General features: G+C 43.7%; 1 protein-coding gene across 1 annotated transcript; it reads right to left on the reverse strand.

Annotated features, from left to right (window-relative positions):
• Positions 1-2,743: 2,743 nt before the first annotated feature.
• TSPAN15 (tetraspanin 15) lies at positions 2,744-19,367 on the reverse strand. The gene is made up of 8 exons (XM_010579944.1): positions 19,271-19,367; positions 13,772-13,957; positions 11,886-11,960; positions 10,089-10,184; positions 8,409-8,525; positions 4,875-4,922; positions 3,381-3,497; positions 2,744-2,896 (listed from the first exon to the last, which is right to left on the reverse strand). The coding sequence occupies exons 1-8, from the start codon at positions 19,364-19,366 to the stop codon at positions 2,744-2,746; spliced, it is 888 nt and encodes a 295-aa protein (XP_010578246.1). The 5' UTR covers position 19,367.
• Positions 19,368-20,230: the final 863 nt, after the last annotated feature.

Consider the following 20,230-nt stretch of genomic DNA (forward strand, 5'->3'; position numbering starts at 1 on the left):
TACTTACAGCCAAACGCAAAAATCAGACCAGGACAACATTTTGAGCCTGGCCCTTCGCATATTTCCAGCCGATTTGCTTGTGGACACAGGGCTGTGCATATTTAAAAAGAAAATGCCGGCAGCTGGGTCAGTGGCGTTTAGTGATGGAGATGACCGGCCAGAGATGAGCCGCAGGTTCACTAACGCTGCACCGCATCCCCTCCAGACCTCGCTCGTGTGGATGAACTGGGCAGGACCGAGCACAGCCCTGCAGGGTCAGCGGCTCAGGGTAACAACAGCTACTTGTAAGCACACTAAACACCTTGTGCACAATACAAACCCACTCAAAAATCAATCTACTAACAGGACATAGCACGGCCCACGGAGAAGAGCCAAGCCTCATGCTTAAGAGCAAATTCATGCCCCCATCGCAGTCTCCCCATCATCTCCCACGGCTCGGGTGCCTGGGGGCAGCGGAGCAGAGACCTGCTGCATCCTTCTCCAGCCACCCCCTGATCAGCATCATCCTCCCCTCCGGTCACCATGGGCCTATGAAGCAAAGAGTTAAATTTCTTCAGACCTGAGGGAACGGGAAGGGTCAACAGTATTTGAATCAATCATTTATTAAACAAAGTCACACGTTTAGTCCGTGATTGTCAGGTAAACGCCCCCCCACCCCCAAACACTGCGTATGACAGAGAGCACCGAGGAACGGCTGAGAATTCAGTACAGCCCACACATTGCCTTGCTAAAGGAGAATTGCTCCCCTGTATCCCCAAATACTCTCCCTGTTCTATTTAAACCACCCAAATTTTAACCACACTTCTGTCATCTCCTGTTTCCCAGGTATCTTCAAACCACCACAATATTTACTATTAGTAAAGAAAGAAAAATTACCTTTGTCATTCCTTCCTTCACAGTTTATTACAGCCTTCCTGCCATCTCACATTCGAGCTTTGGTCCCCTCTTGCTGAAGGCCAGAGCACGGTTCTGCCTCCGGCGATACCCCAGCTCCTGATAATTTCAGCTCCCACCTTCCCAGCGCACACTCCGTAATAAAGCAATTTTGGCTTCAATCTTCCTATCCTTCACCAACAGCAGTTAGCTCGGTCCTCCAAAGTTGCCCCTTCCTTTTCCCCTTCCGCTCGTTGTACACATATCCACCCTTAAAACACACCTTGCTTCTTAACTTACCAAAAATACATTATTCAGGACAGAGACCAGGAAAATTTAGGTGACGACGATAAGGAGCAATTAAATATGTAACCATGTGTGGGACCCAACGCTAGAGTGTGCTGTGTAGGACATAACCTCGCACTGCGGACGATGGGCTTGATAACGCTGCGGGATCTCTCTCTCTAGACACCGTCAGAAACACTGAAGAACTAGACGGGTCTTTTTTTTGGCTCCTGGGAACGGATGAAGCTTCCTCAGAAATCCTTGGTGAAGGTGGAGAGCTAAGCAGCAAACACAGAGTTTTGAAGAAAGCAGAAAACGCGTCCAGGACGGGGAAATTAAAAAAAAAAAAAAAAAAAACAAGCAGAAGAAAAGCAGCAAGGAGAGAATAATATCAGCTATTTCGCTGTATGGCTTAGACGAGTGGCAGAAAAGAAGAGATTCACAAAGACAGGAATCCCACTTTATTCTCATCCTGAATTTGTTTATCTCATGATAATTGGGTTTTGCATTTTGCCTGCAAGCCTGTCTGGGGCTGGAAAGACTGTAGAGAAATGCTCAGGACAAAGCAGCAACAACAAAAACCCCAGAGCTCTCTGTGACTTCCCAAGTATTGTCTCAGATTCACTAGGAGAAGCAAACAAGGCACAGACCCTCAGTGACTGTCCAAAACCCCAGGCAAGTCAGCACCCAAGCCAGAATCACAGCTCAAGGTATTTCTACCTTTTGATTCAGCATTTGAGGGACAGGCTTAACTTAGAAAAGAAAATAAAAAGCATTTTAAACAAAATTTTGTGTTTTTTTTTTAAAAAAAGCTTCTTGTTTTTATTTTGACAAGAAGAATAAAGTTTAGAAACATCTCAACATACAGAACTCCAAAAAATAAAAAATCATAAATCACCTAAGTTAATTTACTAAAGAGGAAAAATACAGTACATACAAGACTCAAACATCCTGTAAGTTTGTACAAAAGCCAGACAGTAACAAATTGCATTCGAAATATATCAAGCATTACCTGACTGATTCGACGTTGGCATTTGCCCCATTATTAAAAGGCACAAAAGACTGAGCAATGAAAGCGTTCAGCATCACATCCGTTATTGTCAGTAAATTCATCAAGATTAGCATAAAAAAAATTATTAAACCCATGTTTAATATTCACCACGTAGATCAGTAAGAAATCTTTTTTGGAAGGAGTAAGAAAATAAAGTTGGAAAGGACAAACATTTAAATATGACACCCCTAGACACAAAGGCTCTTCCTAGAAATCTACCTTCCAATCTTCCCAGAAGAGTTTTCACAGCTGCGTATCACTCGGCAATCATTCGAAAAAAAGATTTAACGATCCACAAGCCCACCCTCCAGCAGCGTCACGATACCGCAGCAGCATCGTCAGCAGCATGGAGCCCTTTTGGTGCGTCTTTGGTTGCGGACACACCGAGAGCGACGAGGCTACGGAGGTATCGGCGCGCCGCCGACCCACCGCCGGTCTGCCGGCTGCTTCGTTACACCCGTAGTCCGTAATAGCCAGCACAAACCAGAACGGGTGGATTTGCCTTTTTTAAAACCGTATTTGAGGTTTCCGAAGTCACCCCGGGTAACACATGCAGCAGCCGGCTCCAGCAAACTCGGGGGCAGATCTCTGCTGCGCTTCTTCAAACAGTCTTTCGCTCAGCTTGTGCTCGGTGATGATATCTTCCACCCGAGTTATGTAAAGCAAGGATAACAACACTCCCAAGAACTGTGAAAGGAAGGGGCATCTCTAGTCAGAGATCAAATACTGCTTATCTAACGCCTCTCACAGCAGTTTTTACAAATTATGTACGCATACGTTGGATATATGGGCAGGTATACGGTAAGCATACAGGCAGAAACTCACATTGTTGTTATTCGTGGCATATAGGGGTGTAAACGGATCATTTCTGTGAAGAGCTAATACAACAGAAGAATTACCACCCCTGTGTCTTGGAGCATTAGAAAGTCTCAGTGGACGCAACCTGGGGGAGGAGAGGACTCAAAAAACCCAAGCAAAACCAAATTAACCCACCAAATCTCACCATATATCACAGTAATGCTACTAAATTACCAGAATGCCACCTCAGCTTACCAGTTATGTTAAATTTAAATAAAAAAATGATAATTAAATATAGTCAGATGGGATTTCCCATACCGTAGCAACAAACCAGATACTCCCTTTAATGGATAACGCACTGGCCCCTTCTTACCTGGGGTAGCAATATGCCGAGCAGCACACCGGCCATGATGCTGTAGTTGTCCAAAAACCAAATAAGCACTGCATTCGTGCATCCTCGGACATATATAACATGCTGAACACTCAAGCGCTGCAAAATAACAGAGCAAACGTTCAAACAGGCAGTTGCACTGGCATATGATACAATAACACATGATAACTCAAAATTCAGGGACGCAAATTTGGTCTTCATTCCGATCTCTTTAAACCCACTGAATTTAACAGAGACCTCATCACTAATTCTTCCATCTGTTTTTAGGTTGTTCCACACCTGAACGAGTTATTTCATTTTTTTTAAACCTTTTTTTGCAACTACTTTTCTAAAAGAAATGCATCCAATTCTCATTTTAGACGACTCGGAAAGTAGAGAAGTCTCTCTTTTGCTTTTATCTCTGCTTCCAGGTTGAAAGTACAGCAGTGGAAAAATATGAATTGTGGACCAAGTGCTTTGCAATAGACTCTAAAAAGGGCAGGAACAAGAGGATTTCAGATTCAGTCCTGCAAGCTGCGTGCACCGTGACCCCAACCCATAATATAGAAAGCACTTGAGGCTGCAAAGAGTCCTAAGCAGATGAATAGGGTAAAGTTAAGCGTATGCTTAAGTGCTTTGGGCGTTAGAGCCAGGCTGGAGCATTTAGGTGATTAAGCCATAAATCACTGAATCTAAATGAAGACAGGTCATATGTAAAGATAACCAGTAATCCCAAAAACCAACAACTGAAGCTGGCATTGTGCGCCAAGTGCCTCAAATGAGCTGGGGAGAGGGGCTTTTTCCAACCAACCCCCCGCACCAGCACTCCAAAGCTAGGAGTGGAGAACTCCCAGCAGATCCAATTACTGATTTCCCTTCTTAATCACTCCACAATTAGTGCCTTGAGCCAGCAGTCTCTATTCTGGAGTCACCGGGGCTATTCCCAAGAGGGAAGACTGAAGAAGGAGGCAGCCCCATCCTGCTCCTGGAGGGAGGAGAGGGCTGCCAACACAACCTGGGAAGTCCCACTCCTCTTCCAGGAATAACTATTACAGGCTTAAAAATAAAACACCCACCACCGGCATATAAAATACTTAGAAACAGCAAAGTTGACTTTACCGAAACCAAATTTTCTAGGTGAGAAACTTTGGCTTTTAAGTATTAAAAGCTTTCCCCAACTCAAGTCACTGATTAAAAGTAGGAAAGCAGCTTTCTTTGCATTAATTGTGCAATTAGCATAAGGGGGATGACCTTTGGGAAGACATGCTTCATGCACGTCAACCAAGGAATCGTGGAAGATACAAAGAAGGGAAGATACCACAATAAGACAAGATTAGTTGTTTTACTCTATGAAAGTTTTTCCAGATAAAATAATGTTAATTGCTGATTTAACTGTCTGGTAGATTTAAGCATGCAGAAGACAATTTTATAACTGACCAAAAAAATGCAGAGAATCACCACCCTTTGCCACGACAGGGTGGACACTCGTTACTTTACCTCTTTGTCAATGGTTTTGTATCCGCACATAGTGTTGATAATATCTGTCTGAAAAGAAAACAACAAATATAAACTGCAGCAGAAAACAAAAATCACAAAAAAATTATTTTTACTCTTCTTGTGTTCACCAAGCTCGTACAAAAGCAACAACAGGGTTACTTCTCAGTCCAACACTAGTTTCTTCCAGCAGCCCCAGGGTCAGATTTACATAGGGCTCTACATGATTTTAGAGAGATCAGTATTGCCAGTGTGTCACGACACAAGGCATTTGAACCGTATCTATCCAGCAGAACCAGCGTGGCATCAGAAACCAAAGCTAGCTGTTACAGAGCTGTACGCCACAGCTGTTTCCACAAAACGAACAGCTGGTTTTAATTTTAAGGCCTTAATAACTTAACATATCTTATTAAGAAAACCAGGGGTTAACATGGCTATCATGCCATCCCGATGACAAATTTAAGCTCAGAAATATCTCAACCCCAAGTAACGTCCAATACTAAGAATGCTTACACGAACATTTTACAAGAGCAAATTTATTATATTTTTATATACCATTTTATATATATGAATATAAAATTCATATATTCAAAAAAAGACTGAATGCTTGCATTCATCACAGATTACTAACGCATTTTCTGTAGCCCTTTAATATTTCGCATGGCTCTAACTGGCCTGCCGAAGCTAGCCTGAAAATACCATCCTTCACTTACAAATCAGCTAACGTAAAGCCCACCGGCATCAAAGGAAGCAATGAACAAAGCCATGGCAGAAAATGAGAATACGCAAATGAGGAAAATAAGGTGGAACAAACTCTACTGCATTGATACACGCTCCCTGAAAATTAAAACAAGATGTAGAAATGAGATTTCTAAACGCCGGTGGTCTCTGAGCGATGGGCTGGGGTTCCCAGGTCACCTCCCCAAGAAGGAAGGGGGACGTTTGCAAAAGATGGAAGGAGGACGGGTGTTACAAAATGGCAGAAACACCAGCCAGGGTCAAGGTTTTTAAGCCCCCAAAAAGCCAGGCTCTCACCTTGAACACGCAACTGGCTGACAAACAAGGTTCGGCATGTTCCTAAAAAAACCCGCTCTATTTCACAGGTCCGTTGGGAAAACGTGAGGGGTACCCAGCTGTCAACCACACGTAATAAATACTCTTGGAAGTCAAAGTTTGCAATACCAGGCATCAGCGTGTTGCTGTGTCTGCTGTGAGCGATTTCACATCTACGAAACGCTTGAGTCTAAACGACAAAGGCAGGGCCATCCCCAAAACACGGGACCGCGACCAACACAGTCACATCATTTCATTTTAAACACAGCATTTCCTAACAGGACATCGTGGCATAAGAAAATGTATGCAATGGAGATAAATGCATTAGAAACAGACATTTATAGGCATCTGGGGACTAATTTTTATCTGCTGCACTAGCGTAAGTCTTTAATAAATACTTCAACTTAAAAATAGTCCCTCCAGAGCCCCCCCCAGTATGAGCCTGGCTCATGTTAGCACGAGGCTTTTTCAGAGGATCAGAATCCAACCTCTGACATTAGCAGGAGTTTTCCATGACTACAAAGCAAATGAGTAATCACAAGCCGTATCTGTAGTTTTCCAGGACAGAAACCAGCCTGTATTTGGAAGCATTTGTCAAACATACAAGATTTATGCATCTTCTGGTTGGTTTGTTGTTTTTTGGGTTTTGGTTTTTTTTTTCCCAAGGCAGCTGGCCGTACAGCCACGGTGTTAGTGTCATCCTGCCGAGTACGCGTCCGCCCCGCTTGGACTTCACGAGGCAGATCCACGGCATCCCGGTGCGGCAAAGCCACGAGCCCTCACGTACCGCAGCATCTTGCTGAACACCCTACCCTTAAATAAGAAGTTTGCTTGTTCTTTTGGGACTTCTCCCTGCCTTTCGATTAATTTCCCTGAGCTTAACACTTTGCAGGCTACCTCTAGGCTGCAAGTAGTCTTGTCCCCCCCTCCCCAGTTGCCAATGAAGCATACGGAGGATATACTCCCTCTTTTCCTCGGCAAAGTTTTTATTTTAGCGCTTTCCTGCCTGCCAGGTTGCATTGGAAATCCTTGACACGTTTTGATTATTTGTGCCACAGCTGGAAAGGCACCTGGCGTTATTAGTCACCGATTATTGCACTGCTTCGCCTTCACAGCACTGCTGTATTTCCACACTCATCGACTAACCTTTTAAAACAAGACTTCAACAGAGAAATGAACAGAAAAACAAGCGGTACTTTGAATGTCTCCTAAAAAGCCAGATTGTTCTTGACTAACCAGCTCTATCTTTCTTTACCATCAACTGAGGGCAAAATCCTGAGTTGTTCTGCTCAGTGCAGCTGTGCATCAGCAGATATTTTCATATACACGACTTTCTTGTTCTCAAACACCTAAGACTTAAAGCATAACTATTTAGCTTTGGTTTCTGAGAATAAATCAAAGCTCAGTGCAGATTTAAACAGACTCTTTCTCATACACAAAAAATGTGTAAGCATACGTAATAAACACCTTCATATTATACACATTTCTCAGCAACACCTCCTAGCATGATTACTGACACAATTATTGCATTTATTTTCCCTTTTTTTAATTAAACGGCCACGCTCAAGGCAGAAATAGAAAGGGCAGCACGTATCAGGCACCAGTAGGCTATCCATCATGAGCTCTACCACATCTGCTCTTACACATACTCAATTTCTCTGTCTCACATCCAGACCAAAGACCAAAACCCAGTGAGGCTGGGATTGCCCATACTGGTTTTAAGTTGAGGAACAGTTCTTTATCAAACTCAGCATGACATCCATCCCTCAAATGAGAAGCGATGAATTCAAACTGCTGAAATTTATATAAAACACATTTACGTGGAACTTAACGCCTGCTCCTAGTGCTGCCAGCACCAGTCGATACCAGTTCATCACAGACTGAGAAACTGGTCCAGACTCCAGCTGACAGGGTGTCCTTCCAGGGAGGAATTTACAGGGTGGCAAGGCAGGCAGTTTTCAAGGGTGGGTTAGGGCAGAGCAGCAGCTCCGGTCTAGACCTGCACCCACAAGGATGCGCTGACCCTGGGGTCCTCTGCCCACATTTCTGGATTTTTCTGGATGGCGGGGTCGTTCTCTTTGGTTTTTAATTCACACAGCAGCTGGTGCACATCACTCCAACCCCCACCCACAGAAGCAAATCGGAGCCCAGGCTTCCTGGGAATGCTGGAGCAGCAAACGCTGGGGAAAACACCAGCAAAACTTAATTTTAAGCAGCCCTGGTCCAGGTGAGCCATGAGGTTAGAGCTCCCAGGATCTCTTCTGCATTTCCAGGACTGCGTTGTGTGACAGTAAGACAGACCAGAGCCGACGCATCTAATTCATTATTTTCTCCTTTTCAAGCTGTCAAGACCAACGGACTCATAGCTCCCATTTTCGGGAGGGACCCATTTTCCTTCGCTTCTTCCCCCAGACCTTCTCAAGGAAGGTACCTTTTTAAGCGAATGCCGGCGACCCGACAGAGAGCAGCGATGCCAGGACTTACCTTATTTGTGACACAGCAAGTGTAGGGCACCCCGCAGGCCAGCGGTCCCGGCGCCGCACAGTTGTGGTACACATTTTGGGACCAATCTTTATAATCTTCCCCACCGCAGCACTTAAACTGGAAAAAAACGACACAAAAGGCAAAGGGGGGAACAAAAAAAAGAATCGTATCTTAACAGAAATTCCTCTACTAAGTAGAAAAGAAAGTAAGAATAAAACAGTTTTAAGAGCGCTGAACTACCCAGCAATTCTGTCATTTTATCAGCAAGGCACATACGAATGTATATGATAGATACAACTGAAAAGAATGAAAGATACAGTCAGCATTCCTCCATCACTCGTTGAGCTATTACCCAGGGTGCCAGAAGAAAGTACTTGGTGCTAAATTCCACTTCCCATCTTTTCCGAGTTGAAAAATTTTCTTTTCAGGTCTGGACATCGTTAAGCAATGTTTTTACATTCATTCCATCTCGAGCTGTAATATACTACTTCAGGTTTTTTAAGGATTGTGACTACATTTCTAAAAGACAAAAGCGTTGCTATAAAGTACAAAAATAATCTCACCGAAACATTTTGGGCGTAATTTAGTAGCACTGAAATCTGGCAAACAAATACTGTAAGTTTACACTGACTTAATACAAATATTCACTTTATATTTTAAACGAAGGGGAAAGGAGCAGTTTATTTAATCACTAATGTTTATTCGCTGTACGTATACATAATTTTGGGCAGTGCATGGAAACTTTAAAGCATTATGAAGTCTAATGACAAAATTTCCTCAGAATGGTTTGCTTTTGACAGACTTTCCATGCTAACTTTGTTTTTCAAAGCAGGCTGCCATCTCCATAACGATGTCATAAAATATACATATCACTTCCTAAGTTAACTTTTTTTTTAAATCATTACTTGGCATGGTCACTGACATCACATGGGCCCTGACATCACATTTCTGAACATTTTCTGCTTCTTCTATAGTCTCTGAACTGCATAGCAGAACTCTTCAATAATCCAATAAACATTTCAACACACCAGCCTTAGGAAAAAAAAAAAGGCTGTGAGTCAACTACACGTGCCATTAAGTAATGCTCAGCTGGGCTCAACACAATTTTGGAATTTTAATTACAGGTATATACACTTCCATGGGCATTTCCTTTGAATAAACACCTTGTTAAAGAGCTTGCTATGTGCCCTCAAGCGAAAATACACCAGCCCAGGTTCAAATGGCCTAACTGCCACCTAAGCTCTCTTTATCCGGTGCCTCCCGTTAATGAGATGCTTTTGAATGTCTTGCACCAGCCAGCAGAAATGCTAAGCGCAAGAACTTGGGTGGAATTTAGGCTGAATTTGTCAGAATCTGGCCGTGGGGCCCCTATAAGCCTACACGTTTGCAGGATCTGGCCTTGAGCATCCAAATCACACCCACCGAGGGAAAAGCTGCATTTTGCCCTCTGCTCCTTGCAGTGATTTAGAGGGCTTCGAATGCCAGCTGGGATGCTGGAGGAGCCCTGACCGCAGCCACGCCGTAACAGATGATGCGTCAGATCTCACCCCCCACATCAGTAAGAATTTGATTATCACATCACTGGAAAAATGCAAAGCTGTCGCCAAGGACCTACCGCATCTCGGCACTGAATTAGTCCCAGGGAAAAAAAAAAAAAAATCCAAACAACAACCAACCAACCCGCTTTTGAACAGAATCCATGATGTTCTTGAAGTCTAAATCATCGTAGTAATTCTCAATTCCTCTTCTAATATTATTGTTCAAAAAGTTGATTGTCTAGAAGGCAAAAGCGAATCAAGATTCACAGGTTACACACGCGAAACAAAATTAAAAGAGCAGGTTAAAGTGACAAGTGTAACTGATGAGCACAAAAGGAAAGGCTTTTTTTTTTTTTTTTTTTAAAGAAAAAAGAAATACCAGTTAAAAATAAATGATAGCACAGTCCATTCGCTTTTAAGGCAGCAGCATCACTGCTGGTTTTGTGCTGAGAAGTGCTAACAGTGCGACACCTCTCCACAACTGAAAGTTTTCAAAATCCAGCACAATCACAGCATAGCAAAAACTAGGACTAATCATAACCAGAATGTAACAACTTTCCTTTCAGTCCAGCTGCTAAAATGATCAAAGCTAAATCCTTACAGGTCAGAAAGAAACCAGAGATACACCTACTCATTTTCTCAGTATTACAAACTGCAACACTTAAAACCAAAACAGAACAAAAAACATTATCACATCAGTGATTAGAAATAACAGGGAATTTTGCAGGACTATCCTAACTGGCCAAGAATAAACAGCAGCAAATCCCGACTACTCTTGTGCTACCCATATCACCTCATTTAGACTCGACAGATTTGAGAAGGAAATAGAGAAAGAAATGGGAAAAATCAATGAGGCATGCAAAACAATCCACATTTAAATAGAGGCTATTAGCCTAAGGTTTTATTAAATACTTCCTTCTCCTCCCCATACTAACCCCAGCTTCTCCCTTAACCTCAGAAAACAAGCAAAGAAACCTGCACCTGAGCGCAGCTGTCCTGCTCAGCCAGCCAACACACGTGTCGGGAAAACAGTTACTGCACAAAAACCCCCAAAATACATTTTCCTTGTCCAAAAGTCAACCGCAATTCTTCCTCGCCCTCTCAGCAAATACCATCTTTGGCATTTACTTCATTTTCTGCCAACCAAATTCTCTGCATCCCGTGATGCCCACACTCCCACACCACGCAGGCTGATCTGCTCCCTTCGGTTGAGTCTGGTGCTCCCACCACAATTCAGAATAAATCCTTGCACGGGGCCAAGGCGACATCTACGGCAACGGCCAACGACAGCTTCTAGAAAGGAAGATAACTCAGCCTCTGCTCTCACAAGTCAAGTTCACGGCTCTGGTCCAGCATGGAGTAAGAAGAAAACACTAGCTAGGGAGAACATAATACTACTTCAAAATAACAATGAGTTGTTATTTTTAATAAAACCTTTTTTTTAGAGCTTTTTTTTTTTTTAAGTAACGTGTAACATAGTATGCAGAACTTCTTTTTGCGGAAATGAGATTGGTAGGATCGGGGTGGGGAGGGAATAGGTCGTGTTATTCAGCATCTCCTTTTAACACTCATATTTTGCCAGATTTGACAAAAAAATCCAAGCACAGAAATCTAGTACTTGCCATGGTGAACACATTTGTGTTTTAAAACATTTCTAACACTCAAAAAAAAAAATAGTCTGCTGCTTTCCATTTAGAAAAATTAAGGTTTTTATACAATTATAGCATGCTTGTAAATGATGGGGTCTCCTATAGAAATTAGTTATGCTGCTCTTGGAAACCTGAAAGGCCCTGAAAAGTCTGGACCTGCCTTCAGACCTCCATCAATTAGTGCTCATGTGACAATCTTAACACCTTTTATTTGCTCAGTAGCGTAGCTGTAACATCATGCCTTGTGAGTAATGTTCTTGGTGATCAAGACCCAAATGCAAGCGGCTCACCTGGTTTCTGAAGATCAGGGCCACCACTCCACCAGTCAGCTCAATCAGCAAGCAGATACCAAGAATGTACATGAACTGCAGAAAAACAATTGCAAGTGAGACCTTAAACAGAACAAACCCCAATTACTCTTTCAGTTAGTGGCCTTAAGTCTGTAACATTCAATCGCCAACACACTTGGCTTTCTGCATACGAGATGTCATTTTAAAGAAAGATATAAAACTATGGGTTTGTTCTTATAATGCTGTTCACGTCACAAGAACACCTTTTTTCCTCACTTGAGTCATTCTGGTTTTGCCCAATTGGCGAACACATTATTTTTCTGCTTTGAATGGACTCAAAACCAATAGATGCATTTATCACGCCAAGATACTTCTCTCCGTAACAGCATCCCAGAGAAGCATATTAATGGACTGCTACAAACCATACCGAACTTTGTGGTTTTATGCTTCCTCTAAAAACAGTACTTACCTGTTAGCTTCCATTTCTTGGGTAAAGAGGCTGCATGATGGGCACCGACAGGACTTACTATGCTCAGTGGTAAGAAAAATTATACCTGCTAGCTGTCTATTTATTCATCTGTGTATAATATATATACATGCTCGCTCACACACAACCACAACATACGCATCTGTGACTACTTATCAAAGCACATGCAAAATAATATGAAGAAATCCATAGCGACACCGTGAGATAGCTGCAAAATGCCAGTACTTGAAATGTTTTTCCAACCCAAAGGGTTCTTTAAGCATAAAAGATGGCTGATAAGTGAATTTAGGTCTGCTTCTTAACAATGAACTTCATCAGGAGCGAAGTTTTATGATCTCTCATGTGAAAATAATCTCTAATGCTCCACCCCAAAAGCTGGCTTAATCTCTGTGCTCTCAAAACCCATTGCAGTGTCACAAATTCACCGGACAGATCTCTTTTCTCCTGCTAAATCCGGAATCAGCCTGAGAAGCAGACATTGGGGACTTTCTTCGTTTAACTACCCTACCGGGTTTGCTACCACAACGGGAACAGAAAATGTCCTCGGCATCGGACGGGGACACACCACCATGCTCAGAGTGAAAGAAGCCACCACCGCCTAAGGACAGACTCTCAGTAAAATTCCAGCCTAATTTCAAAATCCACAGTTGCCTCTTGCTTTGGCCCATGTAACATGCCACGTATTTACCACTTCTTTACATCGAACTGATGCGAAGGCGAGAATTAAGTTTTCGCGCTTTACTTAAGTCGTATGCGCGACTTCCATCTGCAACCACAGCATTATAGAGGAACTTCCCCAAAAACTCATTTGGAGAACCACCAGGGGCCACAGCTCATCTCTGCACTTAACGTCCCATCAAGCAGGTTCACGGCTTTTGGAAATCCCCCCCATACTGCAACCAGACTTTGCCTTTTCCTTCGGCCAAAGGGCAGAACTATCTCCTCTTCTCCATCACAGTTCCCTAAGCAGGGCACGTGCCTATGGTATGGCCAGAGCAGAGAAAAAGCAGGCACCGTGGTGCCAGGCTAGCGTCAAATGGTATGTCAACAGCGGAGTTTGCACAAGATCCACGCCAGCTGATAATAATTAACATTCCTGGTTGTTTTCCATAAAGCCCTTAACTATCAGAAAGCTGGTTTTCTCAGCGCCGGGCTCTGACCCTCGCCTGTCCTGTCACTGGCAAGACGAAATGCTGCTGGGTCCCTGATGGAGGGACATCCATGGACTGCAGTTCGGGGACTGTTGCCGGAAAGCAGTTTCAGATTTAATTAAAATAAAAAAAAAACCTTTAGGAAAATATTTTTCAGTGTAGACATAGTTATGGGTTTGAATTCAGGTGACACTGAAAAGCAAAAGCAATGAGCCTTAAAAATTAAGAATAAAAAACCCAACACTTACTGCTTGAAGAAGGCATAAATTGTCTCTTAGAGAAGCCAGTACACCCACGAAAGATACCAGGAACATTATAATGCCCAAAAGTATTAAAATAATTGCTGGGGCTAGAAAGGCACTTTCCAGAGTTTTGTACTTTTGTCTTTCAACTTCTGCATAAATCCCAACCGCGAGGACAAGGGCTCCAATCACCTGAAACAGAAAAAGAGAAGAGCACAGACGTTACTGTTTCTCCCAGTAAACACAGAGATGACATTTTGTGAGTACACATGAACCTCTGACTACTCACTTCAGAATTAATTATAAACAATGAAACACTCAAATCAGAAGTTTGGATTAAAAAAAAAACCAAACTCAAAGACTAAAGCAGAAAAAAGCTGAGTTGGAAAAAAACCTAAGATTTGTTAATTTTAAAATATATTTAATAATGTTTTAACATTCTGGAAGTTAAACAAATTGAAACACATGTCATTGGCTGAAATGTAATTTATTACTCATCTGAGATGACATATATTACACATACTAAAAAATGCCATGGCATTAAAGTTCCTCCTTTGCGTGTCTGTCTGTCCTTCCCTCTGTGTGTGTGTATATATATATATATATGTGTGTGTGTGTGTGTCTCTAACAGAACACAATTTCTAAGCCAGGCTGCAATCAACAGCTTGTATGTCCCTTCATAGCAGCTCCTACTTTATTTAGGCTCAGCAAATATGGCCAGGTGTATCCTATACCTCCCTTCCTCTTGTCATCAGGGGAAATGCACTGGATTAAAAAAAAAAAAGAATAAAAAACAACCCAAAACACCAAAACCCACACCACACACACCGCAAAAACGCAAGTTTGAAATTACGTCACTTTCTTGAACTACCACCAGATAAAGCTGACAAGTGAAATATCGCATTTCATTTAACAAGGTACAGGTATTTCAATCAAAATAAACACAGTTAAGTCACAATCATTTGGTATGAAACCTACAGTGTGCTGCAAGTCGCTTTGAATTACGCTGAATTAAAAAAAAAAAAAAAAATAGCCCACAATACTTAACCATGAAAATTGCAGTGGAAAAACGTTCCTGCCGACTCTGACAGCCAGGCACGTCCTCAGGGAAGAGCCCAGATTCAAATGAATCATTTTGGCAATCTGATAAAAAACATGCCCCTTTTCTGACCTGACATTTCCGCAGGAACCCCGAGTCTGCTCCCTGCACACCAACAGCGAGGAGAACGCACTTCTTAATTACACGAGGCTTTTGAATAGCACATGGTATATCCCGGACAAAGGTCTAGATGAACACACGACATACTTAGTTTGCAAGATCGTGAGCCCGACAGCTAAAATATTTTTTTTAATTACAGGATATCTTAAAATAAATAACAACTTACTGGAAATTCTTTATTTTCTACAGGGATGAATAAAAAACCCAAAGGACAACATGTGGGGAAAGCCACCAAGCTGTCATTTAAACTAGAAAAATCGCAGAAGGGTCCACCCATAAAAATAAATATACCAAAGCTATTTAAAAAGCAACTTAAAATTTTACATGACCAAATTCAGAGTAACTCTCCCTCTGACAAATTCAGAAATCGTGCCGTAAGGTTACAGATGACAGAAGGGAAAACATGGTGGACAACTAACAGGTACCCAAATTTACCACTTACATGCTTCTGCTATAAAATTGTAATTAGGTTTTTTTAATTACTGAATTGTCAATTTGTAGTGTTAGCTTTATTCTTTAAAAAATTCAGTGGTTGTAATAATAGTATATATTACTATAAATAGTACTATAAATATAGTAATAAATTATAAATGTCTTTTCAAGCAGACGACAACATAAACAAATCAGTTCAAAATTTTTAAATACAGCTATAACAATTGAGGAAAGAGTCTCAGAGCCATACAAAATAATTACAGACTGTAAAATTGGTGACTGTACATGTATATGGGATTCAAGAGTTCTAGTAGTAGGTAGTAGTAGTATTTTAAAAAAATAAACAATAAATTAAAAAAAACCCTAAAAACCTGAAATTTTTGTGTCCAGACTGCATTCACCCTGCTCGAAAAGTAGCAGATAATACAACTTAAAGATGGACTCTCCTGCAAACACTAAAGCACCATTAACAAGTTAACGCTTGCCTGGTAGATTCCTTGTTTAGAAAATTAAAAAAAAACAACATTGGAGGTAAAACACAGGTATTAAACCTTGACGGGGATTATCTGAATTTCAGAAGTGTGCGTTGTTTCAAGGCTAGAACGTTTTACTGACATGTCTTTTTCTTAGCCATAGCTTTCTCATCAAAACGTTCCGTTTAAGAATTTTGTTGTTGTTGTTTTAAAGACTCAAAGGTGCCTGTAAGTAGAAATACAAGACGCGTTCCCACTGTAAGAGCTTAAGATACACAGGCACATATAGCAATCTTTATACACATCCGTTATCTTCACCCCTTTCCATTTGCACTTCAGCTCACACACCCTCCAAGACCACTTTCAGCATTTTAAGCATACAAGAAACTTCGGTCCTGCCTTTTGTGTTCTGACACCAAAAAAACCCCCCGAAATTCCCCCTTTCAAATTCCCACCTGCTACAGCTTTTACTGTCCCAAGGACCAAGGTGGCCGATACCCCACCCCAGACAAACAACAGCATTAAAATGATGACACTCCCCAAGAAGGGGACTACAAAACACCCCTGCAATAAAACTCCCTCGAGCCATCCTAAATTAACAGTTCGGCAAACCGTGGCACGCAGGGGGCACGTGCCGCAGGGAGGCAGGCAGGCTTCGCGCTGCCTTCAGCAGCACCGCGGCTGTGCCAAGGGAAAAGCATCAGCTAACAAATAAAAAAACTCAGATCAACCTATTATATAGTAGACACACAGGCAGATTTTGAAGCATAAGAAACTATCACGGAGCGGGGGGGAAAGCCCACCTAAGTACAGGATTGAAATCCTCATTCCTTACAAGCAGAATTTATGCTTTTGTTACCTTCTGGTTTTTTAAGCATTTAATAAAAGTCTTTTAAACCTTTAATACGGTCAAATCAACAGCGGCCAAGCAGATGCGCTAACTTCGCAATCATCCCACCCGTGCCTCTTGTCCGGGACTGTGCTCTCCCTTCCTGTGACCGGGGCTGGAAACTCGACTTTTACGTAGGTAGCCCACAAACATACTTTGCTGTTTACATCCTGCATCCTTCACAACAGCCCCGAATTTGGCAATTCACACTGTGTCCGCAGGAAAAATTAACTGGCCTTGACTCGCATTACCTGAGTATCCACCAGCAAATACCAGGGACTTTCTTGGGGGCTTTTGCATGCACAGAAGTTGCTTTCCCAAGAGAAAGGAAAAACATTTATTTAGAAGTAGCGGTTTTAACCCTGTGTTTACAATACTTATTCTTAAATAAAGTGCCTTCTCAGCAACAGCACCTTCTGTTTAAAACGCTGGATGTTGTTTCTTCCAGGCAAGAAAAAATACATCACATTCTCCTTCACCAGCAAAACGGTGGCCTGAAAAAGTTACAGGGATGGCTATTTTTTAAAAAAGCCCTGGGTGAAATGAGAAGACACAGCAGCGACAGGGCCTGTAGCAAACGTCCCCTCTGGCTCTCCCAGCGATGCTTTCATTTCCTTTCTGCTTCTAGATAAAGCTGATATTTAGTTCCCGGTGAGTTTAAGCAATCCTGGGGACTCAAATCCGGGTGTACATCACTCATAAATGTACCGGAGGAACAGCAACAGCGGGGAGGAAAGCGAACGGCCTCGGCATCCCGTACGTCAAAGCCCCAAAAAGCAGCAAAAGAACACAAATCACCCAAAATTTAAGCAAGCCGATGCTCCACAGCCAAACTTTACTCCCATTTTCACCAATTAAAAAAAAAAAAAAAAAAAGAGTCAGTAAGACTAGCACAGCTGAAAAAAAGAACCAGCCCGCTGACATTTACAGCTAATGAGATCTGCTTCACTAAGCTGGAATAAAAGAAAATTTCGAGAGAGAAACCCACGTGCCATGCCTCACACAATACGGCGTGTGTTCGGCCCGAACGCCGGGAGCACGCTGCCGGGCTTCCCGAGAGCAAACGCCGTCAGCCCCCATCACGCCTGCCGCCTTCCCAGAATAAACCATCTTCCCAGCTCGCTCTCGGATATAAACAAGGACAGAGCATTGAAAATCCAGAGCAAGGAACTATAAAGAGTAAATAAACTCCTCAGGCTACTTGAAAGAGGCTTTGTCCTTCAGGGACACTCAGAGAAACATTTCAGAAGGGTCCTTTTGCTGCTACCGGATTAATTTCCACATCCCACCAGCAAGGGCTCTTGCTGCCAACAGAAAACACGGAGTAGACAACATGTATGGTCCTTCATGAAGGACACCCTGCAAAAAAAAGGGCTTGGAAAATAACGCAACAGATTTCCCTTTTCTGAAAGTCACACCTGCGGAATAGCTGCTGTGGAGTAACACGGGAAACTTCAGGAATCGAAACCCAAGGGTTTTCCTTGGTTGGTTTGTCTGCTAAGAGAGACAAAAGATATCCAGGATCCTCAAAAGCCTGAATTACACCCAAATGCTTTGCATTTCCATTTTTGTTCATCCTTAAACCCTAGCTTTAATCAGATACCTACAATCAATCAAACCTGGTGGATCTAAACCTCTTCTCCCACGCAACACGCCAAAAGCTTTATGCTCCCACCTTGTAATTCCGTGTCTACTGAGACAGAAACACAGAGCAGCAAAACAAGAGCTTAAGCAGCATATTAAACCGAAAGAGCCAGAAGGAAACCCCTCCTCAGCACAGCCAGGCAGCATCACCCCGGTATCCCGGACCCTGAAAAAGCACCTTTTAAAAATCACGGTCCTTACAAGGAGCCCCGACAGCTCCTTCCAGCCTGGGGGGTGCGTGCTCGGGGTGAAATCTGCCACGTTTGGGAAGTCGGCGGTAGTAGTCTGGGCTATATGGATATACTATATAAGCAGGTGGGACTGTATCGCTTTCAGGAGGCAGCACGTGGGTTTTACCTGACACCTGGCTGAGGCCAGCAAGCGTGACACACCTTTATGTTTTAAAGCCTCACAGCATCATCCAGCCGAGGCTCAGCACCACCCTGACGACAGACTTTACAGGGCAAAGGCTTTATTTACCCAGCTCCCCTAGGGCGGAAAAAAAAACAAAAAAGCCTCCTTTTAATAGGTGCATAAACGACTTTCCACCTGCCAAACTTTCGAACGCCTTACAAGTCGCCCATCCGCCAAAACCAGTTTGTCAGTCCTTAGGGAAAGCCGGGGAGCTACACCCACGGCCACGGGTGTGCCAGCCACCGGCTCAGCAGCAGAACCATTTCTTATTGCAAAACCCCGACACTTCGTGCAAGGAGAGACACGCACGCGCATCCCCCCCAAATCCCCGAGAGGACCCCCACGCCCGCCCCCCCGACCCCCGACCGCACGCTTGCCCACGCGTGTACAAACCCACCCCACCCCCCCACGCGTGGGCGCCCACGGCTCCTCACCCAGAAGGTGGTGGAGTAGGTGATGAGGGTGAGCTTGAGGCAGAGGTAGGAGAACCGCCCGCAGTACCGCACTTGCTCCGCGTCCCCCGCCGCCATCCTCCCGCCCCGCAGCACCTGCTGCCGCCGCCCGGCTCCCTTCCCCTTCCCTCTCCCTCCCTTCCCTCTCCTTCCCTTCCCTCCTCTCCTTCCCTCCCCTTCCCGGCGGGCCGTGCCCGGGGGAGGGAGCGGCCGCCCCGCCGGGCGGGCCCCGGGGTGCCCCGGGGGTTGCACGGCGGAGAAATGCAAATAAAACCCGGGGCGGGGACGGCGAAAGCGAAGGGGAAAAGCTCCGAAACGGTCCGGCTTTTTCCTTTCCTTTTTCTGTTTGGGGTTTTGTTGGTTTGGTTTGTTTGGTTTTTTTTTTGCCCGTTCAGGACAAACCCCGCAGCTGGAGACGTCAGGAAAAAAAAAAAAACAAAAAAAACAACAATTTAATAAATCTATCGCTGCTCAAACAGGCATCTAAGAGCGCTGCCGGAGCGCAGAGCAATGCACACAAACCTCTGCGATTGCCACGGAAGGCGGCGTGGATGTAAACCACCCAAACGCCGAGCTGCCGCTTCGCTGCTGGGGTTTTTGGTTAAGCGTACATCAACGTCGCAAAGCAGAATCCCTGCGCTCTACAGCAGCCCAATTAAGCAATACCGGAGGCTTTACCTTTCGTTATAACACCCAGGCGATCGCGCGTGCGAAGAGGGTGCTGTCGTGCAAATACCACCGCCCTAGTGCAACAGTGAACGGGCGTATCGCCCTGGCCGCATTTTCTATCCACATCCCGCTGCCGTGACAGTGGATCAGCGTTGGTCTTACGCAGCCATCATGAACTGCAAACGCCATTCATGCCTACAAGATTAAATAAGCCCTTTCAAGCTGCCAGCGCTGCACTCCTGCGCCACAAAGGACTATTTTCCTCCGGGGAAA

Source organism: Haliaeetus leucocephalus, unplaced genomic scaffold (assembly GCF_000737465.1).
Source record: "Haliaeetus leucocephalus isolate CR32 unplaced genomic scaffold, Haliaeetus_leucocephalus-4.0 Scaffold687, whole genome shotgun sequence".
NCBI classification, from domain to species: Eukaryota; Metazoa; Chordata; class Aves; order Accipitriformes; family Accipitridae; genus Haliaeetus; species Haliaeetus leucocephalus.